This window comes from Scomber scombrus, chromosome 1, assembly GCF_963691925.1.
Source record: "Scomber scombrus chromosome 1, fScoSco1.1, whole genome shotgun sequence".
In the NCBI taxonomy this organism is placed as follows: Eukaryota; Metazoa; Chordata; class Actinopteri; order Scombriformes; family Scombridae; genus Scomber; species Scomber scombrus.
Genome location: NC_084970.1, coordinates 37,657,116 through 37,669,703, shown reverse-complemented (window position 1 = coordinate 37,669,703; position 12,588 = coordinate 37,657,116). Strand labels below are relative to the sequence as shown.

Here is a 12,588-nt window from a genome sequence, read left to right as displayed (position 1 = left end):
GCTACACACCAAGCTGGAGGACAAGCTGCTGGACCTGGAAAGCCGCTCCAGGCGTGAGAACATAAGGATTTATGGGGTACCGGAGGGGTCCGAGAAGGAATCAACCACGATGGTTTCATTTGTGGAAAATTTACTCCGCGAAGGTCTCGAGCTAACGCACGACATGCCCGACCTGCAGATTGAAAGAGCTCACCGGTCGCTGGGACCGCAGCCGCCGGGGGACGCGCCGCCACGCTCCATCGTAATCAAGTGTTTAAGTTTTAAAACAAAAGAGACAATACTCCGCAAGGCATGGCAGAAGAAGGGGTTCACCTGGCAAGAAAACCGTATAAACCTGGATCACGACTATCCACCTCTAATACTCAAGAAGAGAAGAGAATACACAGAGATCCGCAAAATACTGAAGGAAAACAGAGTTCAGTTCCAGACCCTCTTCCCTGCCAGGCTGCGCATGAGACACGAGGACGGAACCAGAACCTACGAGACGGTAGAGGAGGCGTCAGAAGACCTGCTGAGAAGAGGCTACGCTGTGACAACCACCACCGCACCTCCGGAGACGCTCATGGAGCAGGTGCAGCGGCTCTCCTGGACGAGAGTGGACAGACGAGCAAAGAGGGGACCAGCCGACCGGGACCAGAGCTACAAGGAGAAGCTCCGAGCCTTCAGGAGAACATCACCGACCCCCTCCGGGACTGGAAGGATTTAACCCACGCCAGAGGACGGCGGACTAAACGGCGATTTTTTTTTTTTTTATAATGTGCTGACTATAATAAGTGGTTAAAATACACTATTGGTTCACTCGGGGCCAATTTCTTCACTTTGGACTTTTTTTTCTTTCTCTTTTTTTCCGACATGCGGCTGTTGCAGGTAAGGGCCTCTTCCTCCGGACTGAGGAGGGAGACTGTTTCCTTCGAGCCACCTCGGGAGGCTCAACAGGGTCGGACTATCAGACCCCTACATAGGGAGTCACACGGACAAATTGTGTTCAGTTTGATGCTGTTTAGCGTGTTAGTTGTTTATTCCCTGCTGGTTCTTGCAGGGAGGGGGAAGCGCACCGGGTTTTTTGAGTGGGAGGGAGGGGGAAATCACATAGATGCAAAACAGGTCTTTAAAAATAGCGTCATTTAATATAAATGGAGTACTCAATCCAGTTAAAAGGTGGAAAATTTTATCAAAATTGAAGAAAGATAAAATCCAAATAGCTCTCTTACAGGAGACACACCTCGACGACTCCGAACATGCTAAATTGAATAAATCAGGATTTAAACATGTTTACTTTTCTTCACATGTATCGGGGAGACGTAGAGGAGTGGCGATTTTGATATCCAGTGCGGTAAATTATGAGCACATAACAGAACATAAGGATAGGGAAGGCAGATTTGTTATGGTCACGGGGAAGATAGAAGGTACTGTGATAAGTCTCCTTAACGTGTATGTGCCGCCGGGCAGTGACTGGTCCTTCTATAAACATATGGTTGATTTAATGACAACAAAGAGTCAAGGGATTTTAATATGTGGCGGGGATTTTAACATCCGATTAAATCCCAGAATTGACTCATCTAACGGGAAATCTGACGCAAGAAACATCAGCAATAGATTAAACACTTGGATGCGTGAAGTGGGGATTGTGGACGTATGGAGAGAGATAAACCCGACGAGCCGAGACTACTCACATTACTCGTACGCTCACAATGTTTACTCACGCATCGACTACTTTGTTATGCTTAAAGGAGATCTTTTCAGGGTGGGCAACTGTGAAATAGGACCTAGTACTATTTCAGATCACGGTCCCATCTATATGTCAATCCATCTGAATAATAATAAGAAATCCACTCTCTGGAGACTGAACTCAAGCATTCTGAATAACCCAGTTATTAAAGATAAATTGAAAAGCGAAATTAAATTGTATTTGGAAAACAACGATAATGAAGAAGTGAACCCACCTATTCTCTGGGACGCATTAAAAGCAGTATTGAGGGGCAAAATAATAGCCATCTCCTCATATGAGAAGAAAATTAGGGAGCAAAAACTCAAAAAATTAGAAGAGGACTTGAAGAGACTACAGAAAGAACATGCAAAGTCTCACAAAGATGACGACAAATGTAAGATTAAAGAATTAAAAAAAGAAATGGATGAAATAAATACCCAGGAAATTCAGAAAAAGCTTCTTTTTACAAAGCAACAATACTATGAGACAGGTGGGAAATCACTGAAACTTCTATCGTATAGGTTAAGAAAACAACAAGCGGATAGAACTATATATAAAATAAGAAACTCTGAAACGAAAGTAATAGAAACAAGCCCGGAGAAAATACAACAATGCTTCCAAAAGTACTATAGAATATTATATACACAACCACAGATGAGCAACGACAACCAGATTGATGCCTTTCTGGCCCAGGTAAATCTTCCAAAGGTCACTGATGAACAAAATGGGAAATTAATATCCAAAATAACAAAGGAAGAAATTCAAACAGCAATTAGGAAAATGAAAGGGGGGACGTCTCCAGGGACAGATGGTTTTTCCACAGAATGGTACAAAACAATGCAAGATCAACTAATTCCAACATTATTAAAGACATTTAACTGGGTTTTGGAGAACAAAAATATCCCCCCCTCATGGAGGGAGGCAATGATTTCGATCATACCTAAGGAGGGGAAAGATAAATTGGAGTGTGGAAATTACCGTCCTGTAAGTCTTTTAAATAATGACTATAAATTATTCACCTCCATATTATCCAAACGAATAGAGTTGTTATTACCATTATTAATACACAAGGACCAGACTGGCTTTGTCAGACAAAGACAGACCCAAGATAACATCAGGAAAACACTGCACGTTATGAGACAAGTCACACATCAAAAACTGGAAACACTGATATTAAGTTTGGACGCTGAGAAAGCATTTGACTCAGTGAGGTGGGCATTCTTATATAAAGTACTTTCAAAATTTGGCTTCCATACAACTATAATTGACACGTTTGCAGCACTATATAACAAACCAACAGCTAGAATCAAAATCAATGGAAACTTAACCAATTCATTCACTTTAGAAAGAGGGACGAGGCAAGGGTGTTGTGCGTCGCCGCTCCTCTTCGCCTTGTTTATAGAACCCATGAGCCAACTAATTAGGCAGAGGAATGATATAAAGGGGGTAACAATGACATCTGGGGAACAAAAACTGGCCCTATTCGCCGACGATTTATTGATAAGTATAACACAACCTACTCAGACACTACCAAAACTGATGAAATTGTTAGAGGAATTTGGTTTAGTTTCTGGTTATAAAATTAATATTAATAAAACCCAAGCATTAACATTTAATTATGACCCTCCACCTTCAATTAGGACCATGTACAATTGGAAATGGGATGCTGAGTCCATTAAATATTTGGGTGTCTCATTACCTAGGGACTTCACAAGACTGTATAACTTAAATTATGGCCCACTAAATTCAAAGATAAAAACCGATATACAAAGATGGAACGTTATTCCCTTTTTAAGTTTAAGCTCCCGGATAGAGTCAATCAGGATGAATATTCTTCCACGGATGTTGTACCTTTTTCAATGGTTACCAATTAAAATACCATCTAAACAGTTCTTAGAGTGGGACAGAGTAATAGCGAGGTATCTGTGGCAAGGGAAAAGGGCCAGAATCAAATTTAAAACATTGCAATTAAGAAAAGAAAAAGGGGGAATGGGCCTTCCCTGTTTACAGGATTACTACCATGCAGCTCAGTTGAGGCCTTTAGTTTGCCTGTGCTCGCCTATGTATGATGCAGCATGGAAGGAAATTGAAGGAACGATGATAAAGGGAATTCCAATAACAGCTTTATTAAGTGACAATAAATTACAAGAAGAACAGGAGATCCCAGACGACTCTATAACAAGTAGCCTCCTGAAGTCCTGGCAGGAAATAGTCAAAATTTGCAGATTAAAAGACACATCTAAGATTATGAGGTGGTGTGCCTATGACTCGGACTTTACGCCAAATAAAACCGACGGCAGATTTAAGACATGGATCACAAAAGGCTTAACTACCTATTATTCGTTTGTCCACAAGGGGACATTTCAGAGTTTTGAGGCCCTACAGAAGGATCATGGTCTAGGGAGAGACGAGTTTTTTAGGTACCTGCAAGTGAGAGATTATTATAACAAAAATATTAAAGAGGCGTTAAGAAAAGACGAATCAGGGTTCATGGAGTTATTCTTATCATTAACTAAGTCCAGATCTTGCAACAAAATTATCTCCAAATTATATAACGCCATACAACTAGCCAAACAAGAGAATACAGAATACATAAAGAGGAAATGGGAAAAGGAAATAAGGATAATTATTACACAGGAGAGTTGGGAGAAAATATGTCAACTACAATGGATCTCAACCGGGTCAAACACCTGGCGGGAGTTCTGTTGGAAAAGTATAACAAGATTTTTTATCACATCCATCCAGAAGCGTCATCAGGGTAGCGGGGATGCTTGTTGGAGACTCTGTGGGTCTAATGGAGCCAACCACTTCCATATCTTTTGGGACTGTCAAGTAATACAATCTTACTGGGAAGAGATCCACAAACATATTAAAAATATATTTAATGTGAACATTCCATTAAAATGTGAAACTATGTTTTTGGGCAATATAATGTTTGAAACATGGAACATAAAAGACAAAAAACTGCTGACCATATTGTTGGCAGCAAGTAAGAAATGTGTCACTAGGAAATGGTTAAGAGTGGAACCTCCCACCATCGACGAATGGATTGAAATTGTTTATGAGATTTATGTTATGGAGAAGATTTCTTTTTCCCTCAAAGTTGAGAAAGACATTTTTTATAGGATCTGGACCAAATGGACTGAGTATGTAAAACCAATCAGATCTGATTATACTTGTGCTTTGTGTGAACCTACCCTCTTCTATTTATTTTTTATTTTTTTTTATTTTTTATTTTTTTGTGAATGGAGTATAGATTACATGTAGGGGTGCGCTCCCCGGTTTTGTTGTTTTTGTGTTATTGCTTCCACCTGGTTTGGGTCCGTGGGAGAAAGATCCAGAAGGGCAGAAGGTACAACATCATTGTATCCTTGACAATCTGAGTAAATGTATGTGTGAAGTGATGTATGTGATGGATGTCTGCCTTTCTGAATAAAAAGAGAATTTCAAAAAAAAAAAAATCACAATCTGTTGTTCACAGCATATGGTGCTTAATTTAGGATATGAGACCCCCCCCACACCTCCTGTAAAATGGTCTCACCCACTTCTCTACTTTAAAACCAGCACATTGAATCAACATTGATTTAATGTTGGCATTTCAACCATAAAATTCAACCTTAATTCAATGTTGATTCAATGACATTTTTTCAACAGTAAAAACAGTCAAACCAAACCAAAAATCAACCAAAAGTCAACCTTACTGACTATAATTCAACGTTGAATTAACATCTTTTGCTATTTGTGAAGATAATCACAGTTCAGTAGAAACTCAATCCCAGCCCTCCTACCGCTGTGGCAGTGAGTTTATCACAGTGACCGTGCAGCAGCAGCAGCAGCAGAAGAAGAAGACTTCTCCTCACTGTAAAAACACTTCTTGGGATTTACCGCCATCTGGTGGCCGTAAGTGTGTACTGTCTCTCACACACTGCAGGAAAATCTCCACACAACTTCTAACAGGAACATAAACCTGACCAGTACGACAGGTCATAAACTAAATTAATTACTTTACTAAATTAAATTAATTAAACTCTACAAACACTGTTCATCATCACGTTTTGTTACACTGTTCAACTCAGCTTCTTCTAACACAATAAACATTTATAAACTATTTTCCTTAATAAACAAAAGACATTAACTGCTAAACATGTTGTACTAAAGGCTTTTTTCATACTGTTATATTATCAGCTGGTCGCTAGTGTTCAAATATATAAACAACATAAATAAAAGTGTAATTAAATTGGTCAGAACTCACCAAAACCTCTGTGGCTTATTGAAGGTGCTTTTTAAGCAAATCCCGACCAGGCAGGTTTTGTTTTTCAGATGCTATATTAACTCTTTTTAGAAATATTATTCTCTCTTTTTCTCCTCTGCTGCTTGTTTCTGGCTCTCTGCTCTGTGTGCTTCTGCTGTATCAGGAAGGTGCAAAGATCTCTTAAAAGAAGCGTCACTATGACATTTAAAGGCTTTAACTGTCCCCATTCATTTATCATCAAACCATGTTTTAACTGACTTAATTAATTAATTATGTACATTTTAACTTATTTAATCTATTTATGGATTTTAATGTATTATTTATGTTAGTTTGTCTGATTTTAATGTGGGTTACACCTTGTTTTTACAGTTTACCATATCTGACTGTAACTGAACTCAAAACCAGTCTAACCTGTAGAAAAAAATGTTAAAAAGACTCTTCTCCTGTGACTTATTGATCCCAGAAGTTCGAATCTGTGAATATCTTTCCAACTTTACCGAACTCTAATGTGGCACCTTTCCTCTTCTCATAATTACGAGATCTTTTCTAAGGGGTCTAATTTTTTTTTATCTAGTGAATGCAATGCGCTTCCGTATAAATCAACTGAATCACTTCATGTTTTTTTTCTATTTTCTTCTGTATGTTCTGCACATGTTAATGCATATTATATATATACAGAGTTTTTTTTTAAATAAACCTCATTATTGGATGTTTTTATACACAATCTTCTTTAACCTTTTACTTCTTTATGGATTTCTGTTATTTGGACAGTAAATGAAGTAACCTAAAATTAAACTTTTATATATTAAAGTACAGAAATGATCACATCTAAAGATACAAATCAAAGTCCCTAGAATAACAAATATCCATAATAAACAATGACTCTGATGATAATAATACAACTTTTATAAAAAGCCTTTCATACATGAGATAAAGCTTCAAGTACTTTACATGAAACTGCACAAAATTAGTTTTGATCAATATGGAGAAATATCAGGACCACAAGTATCAATACAGATGCTTTTTATTATAAATCAGTTTGAAAATGTTCAGTAATCACATGAACAGAGAAAAGTTATTTATTAGGCAAATTGTTAAATGGACACTTTCAAAATTAATTCTTAAAAAGATCAGCAGGATTTAAATGTTTGAGTTTGTCTCCATCCAAACCTGCAAAACTGCTTTGATGCACAATCATATCTTTTTACTTGCTGTTGTTTTAGGTGTAATGTTTGTGTTGTATTTTACTTTATTGTCCAGTGTACACAAGCAACTGATGAAAATATTCATCAGTAAAGAAACATTCCAACATTTCTGTAAATCCAGAAGTGGAAAAAGAAGTACTCAGATACTTTACTGTAGTAAAAGTACCAGTAGAGCAAAGTAAGAATACTCATTACCAGTAAAAGTCCTGCAAGAAAAAACCTACTACAGTAAAAGTCCTGCAGTATTATGAGTGATGTAGTTAAAGTATTGATAAATGATTAATGAGAGAGAAAAGAAGAAAAAAGTTCTGACCATAGACTGTATATAAAATGGACGTAACATCAGTGACGTCACCCATTGGTTTGTGGACTGCTGCTCGGAGGCCAATAGTATCAGATCTGAGCAGCGCCATCTTGAAAAATTTCCGGTGCATGCTGGGAAAAATAAAAACATGGATTCTACTTATATGGGCATCAGGAGGAGCATGAGGCGCCCTCCTGAACCTGTGAACCAATCAACCTGTCAATCACCACGTAGCCACGCCCTAATGCATACCCTGCTTTATCGTCACATATAAAATCAGGGAGGCCAAAATGTCCCAAATGAACATCATACTGCATTGAAGAAGGCTTTAAACTAGCGATTGAGACCATAAACACATTTTGAAAACGTTTACTGAGGTTAGAAATCAAGTGAGAAGTTGGTGAATTCTCCATTGACTTGTATAGAGACGGAAGTCCTTTTGACACCAAAACGGTCGCCCCCTGGTGGCCTTTTGACAGAATGCCGTTTTAAGTTACTTCCTGGTTGGCATCATTTCAGAGGACCAGAACTCCCCACCTGGTTCTGATACACAAATGTGTTTTCAGTTTTTTGACTTTTTCTCTAATCTTAGTTTTTTGCTCAAATATTGGATCATTTGAACATTTACTGAAATGAAACCATGTGAGAAGTTTAGAGGGAAAAATCTGAGAATCTGAGACAGATCTGCTTCACAGTGCAGAGTGTGTGTGATGTTTGATTTCAGCAGCTGATCTTCAGTCAGCAGAGTTTATGTCCACAGAGAGACTCTCCCTCCTAGAGAGGAGACAGAGAGACTCTCCCTCCTACAGAGGAGACAGAGAGACTCTCCCTCCTACAGAGGACACAGAGAGACTCTCCCTCCTACAGAGGACACAGAGAGACTCTCCCTCCTACAGAGACACAGAGAGACTCTCCCTCCTACAGAGGACACAGAGAGACTGAACCAGACCTGGACCAGAACCCAAATCCAGCATACAGAGGTTCAGTGAATGTGGTGTTGAAGGTGTGGAGGTGGATCAGTGTGTCAGAGGAGACTCTGTAGAAGGACAGAGTGCCAGCAGGACAGTCCACATACACTGCTACTCTGTTAGAGACAGAGGAGGAGGAGGAGGAGGAGGAGGAGGAGGAGATGGATGTTTTTCTCTTATTGTGCCAGGCAGAGTAACGACCATCATCAGAGAATCTCAGTCTCCAGGACTGATTATTCCTTCCAAACAAACAGTCATAACTGCCTCCTTTCCTGCTGATTCTTCTGTAACTCACTGATATATTAACTCTTCCTCTCAACTCGACCTCCCAGTAACAGCGACCAGTCAGAACATTTCTACACAGCAGCTGAGGCCAGTGATCAAATCTGTCTGGATGATCAGGATATGACTGATCCTCCTCCACACGTGTCACCTTCCTGTTGTTGTCAGACAGTTTGAGGTTTCTGTTCATTGTGTTTGGATCCAGTTCCAGTTCACAGGCATCTGATGGAGAGACACAATACAGCTGCAGTTTATCATCTGTTTATTTATTAACAACTTTACTGACAATCACTGAAATTAAACCATTCAAACTTAAACCATCTCCATGACAACTGAGACACTCCATCACTGAGGAAGACCATGAGATGTGACTGAAAGCTTTGGACATACAGAGTAAGTGAACCTTTAACAGTTCAGTTAGAACATGAACAGTCAAAATGAAAGTGATATTCAGTAATATTCATGTTTTTTCATCAAGTTTGGTGTAAAGTGAAGGTCTTTGCACACCAAGTCTGTTATTTTCATCTCAAACTGTCGTCTGTTACAAACACATTTTTGTCCAAATGTTCCAAACAGCTGAAGTCAGTATGAATGAATGAACTTTATCTGCAGGAGAGACATGAGGGACATTTTGGAGCAGGTAGCGCCACCATGTGGACATTTATGAAACATTTCTCTTTTAACTCCTTAACTGTGACGAACAGAAGGAAATTTCTGTTTCATGGATTCATTAGTTCAAGATAAATGTCAGTTTAGGCCACGCCCATTTCTACCAAAAACAAATTTTCCATTATTTTGAACTTTTTTCACTTCTTTTACATATTTCATAAGTTCTCATGAATCTAACTGAAAATACACTCACACTTCCTCACACCAGGTTTCAGCCTCTCTGGTCCACCATGGTCCATCCTGGAGGAAGAGACAAAGACACAATCAGCTTCATACACCTTCACTGATATCCACCATTAAACATGAACCAGAGTCCCTCAGTTAGTCAGAGTGTCTGTCCATACCTGAGAGTGTCCACCTGTCTGTCCATACCTGAGAGTGTCCACCTATCTGTCCATACCTGAGTGTCCATCTGTCTGTCCATACCTGAGTGTCCATCTGTCCATACTTGAGTGTCCACCTGTCTGTCCATACCTGAGAGTGTCAATCTTTCTGTCCATACCTGAGTGTCCATCTGTCCATACCTGAGAGTGTCTATCTGTCTGTCCATACCTGAGTGTCCATCTGTCTGTCCATACCTGAGAGTGTCCACCTATCTGTCCATACTTGAGTGTCCACCTGTCTGTCCATACCTGAGAGTGTCAATCTGTCTGTCCATACCTGAGTGTCCATCTGTCCATACCTGAGTGTCTATCTGTCTGTCCATACCTGAGTGTCCATCTGTCCATACCTGAGAGTGTCCATCTGTCTGTCCATACCTGAGTGTCCATCTGTCCATACCTGAGTGTCTATCTGTCCATACCTGAGAGTGTCCATCTGTCCGTACCTGAGAGTGTCCACCTGTCTGTCCATACCTGAGAGTGTCAATCTGTCTGTCCATACCTGAGTGTCCACCTGTCTGTCCATACCTGAGAGTGTCCACCTGTCCATACCCGAAAGTTTCCATCTGTCTGTCCATACCTGAGAGTGTCCATCTGTCCGTACCTGAGTGTCCACCTGTCTGTCCATGCCTGAGAGTGTCAATCTGTCTGTCCATACCTGAAAGTGTCCACCTGTCTGTCCATGCCTGAGAGTGTCCATCTGTCCGTACCTGAGAGTGTCCACCTGTCTGTCCATGCCTGAGAGTGTCAATATGTCTGTCCATACCTGAGAGTGTCCACCTGTCTGTCCATACCTGAGAGTGTCCACCTGTCTGTCCATACCTGAGAGTGTCCATCTCTCTGTCCATACCTGAGAATGTCTAGTCTCCAGTGTGGATCCTCCAGTCCAGCAGACAGAAGTTTCTCTCCTGAGTCTCCTGGATGATTGTATCTCAGGTCCAGCTCTCTCAGATGGGAGGGGTTGGAGCTCAGAGCTGAGGCCAGAGAAGCACAGCCTTCCTCTGTGATCAGACATCCTGACAGACTGGACACACACAACAGTTCATCTAATGAGCTTAAAACATTCTGAACTCAATAAACTGGATTTGGTCCTTCAAGCCTTTATGTTTGTCAGTAACATTTTATTTGTAATATTTTCCAAAAATGCAAACACAATCATGTGCAACATTTCCAGAACAAAAAAATATACTTTTTATGTTCACCTGCAAGTAATAGACATGACAGTAATCCTATGTGGTATATTTTCTGTTATTGATTTGATTATACTAGATTTTCATGACATTATGCACACTGAGTCTACATTGAAGATTAAATGACAGAACATATATCTACATACATGTAGATGTAACTCACATGTTGCCATGAAATGTAAACTATAAACTAAGGTGAAGCCAAAATATTACTTCAAATACGTAGTCATAAGAAGGACCTGAGAGTTTCCAGTCCACAGTGTGGACTCTCCAGTCCAGCAGAAAGCTTCTTCACTCCTGAATCCTGCAGGTTGTTGTGACTCAGGTCCAGATCTCTCAGACTGGAGGACTGGGAGCTGAGAACTGAGGACAGAGCTGCACAGCTTCTCTCTGAGAGGTTACAGTCCCTCAACCTGAAGAAAAATGTGTGGAACAAAAGAAATCAATTGGAAACATTAGTTTTCTTCCTTAAGCTAAGATTAAACCACATTAATCTGGATAGTTCTGTGTGCACCTACAGAGCTTTGTTGGAGGCTTTGACCACTGGCAGCAGCCTCAGAAGAACCTCCTCTGAAGCAGAGTATTTCTTCAGGTCAAACACATCCAGATCTTTTTCTGATGACAGTAGGATGAAGACCAGAGCTGACCATTGAGCACGAGACAGTTTATCTGTGGAGAGACTTCCTGATCTCAGGTACTGTTGGATCTCCTCCACTAGAGAACGATCATTCAGTTCATTCAGACAGTGGAACAGATTGATGCTTCTCTCTGCAGACACATTCTCACTGATCTTCTTCTTGATGTACTCGACTGTTTTCTGATTGGCCTGTGAACTACTTCCTGTCTGTGTCAGCAGACCTCGTAGGAGAGTCTGACTGGTCTGCAGTGAAAGACCCAGGAGGAAGCGGAGGAACAAGTCCAGGTGTCCATTTGGACTCTTTAACGCCTCGTCCACAGCACTCTGGTAAAAATGTGTTGGTTCAAGTTTGTCTTTAAAGACTTTAGACCACCAGGATGTTGTTTGTTGTTCTGCCAGCAGATTGATTCCAGACTTGATGAATGTCAGATGGACATGAAGAGCAGCCAGAAACTCCTGAACACTCAGATGGACGAAGCAGAACACCTTGTCCTGGTACAGCCCTCTCTCCTCGTTAAAGACCTGTGTGAACACTCCTGAGCACACTGAGGCTGCTCTGATATCGATGCCACACTCTGTCAGGTCTGATTCATAGAAGATCAGGTTGCCTTTCTGCAGCTGCTCAAAAGCCAGTTTTCCCAGAGACTCAATCATCTTCCTGCTCAATGGACTCCAGTGTGGATCTGTCTCAGCTCGTCCATCATACTTGATGTTCTTCAGTTTGGACTGAAGCACCAGGAAGTGGATGTACATCTCAGTCAGGGTCTTGGGCAGTTCTCCTCCCTCTTTGCTTTTCAACACATCCTCCAGAACTGTAGCAGTGATCCAGCAGAAGACTGGGATGTGGCACATGATGTGGAGGCTTCGTGATGTCTTGATGTGAGAGATGATGGTGCTGGCCTGCTCCTCATCTCTGAATCTCTTCCTGAAGTACTCCTCCTTCTGTGGGTCAGTGAACCCTCTGACCTCTGTCACCATGCCGACACACTCAGG

The 12,588-nt window shown here is 40.7% G+C and overlaps 2 protein-coding genes across 2 annotated transcripts in view; both read right to left on the bottom strand.

The window, feature by feature from the left end:
- Positions 1 to 12,588, bottom strand: part of LOC133978765 (NLR family CARD domain-containing protein 3-like) — a 31,352-nt gene that overhangs the window by 14,013 nt on the left and 4,751 nt on the right. The gene's annotated exons all lie outside the window — the stretch shown is intronic.
- Positions 8,201 to 11,419, bottom strand: LOC133983437 (stonustoxin subunit beta-like). The gene is made up of 4 exons (XM_062422553.1): positions 11,172 to 11,419; positions 10,619 to 10,792; positions 9,582 to 9,628; positions 8,201 to 8,941 (listed from the first exon to the last, which is right to left on the bottom strand). Exons 1-4 carry the CDS (start codon positions 11,186 to 11,188, stop codon positions 8,388 to 8,390), a joined length of 792 nt encoding a protein of 263 aa, XP_062278537.1. The 5' UTR covers positions 11,189 to 11,419; the 3' UTR covers positions 8,201 to 8,387.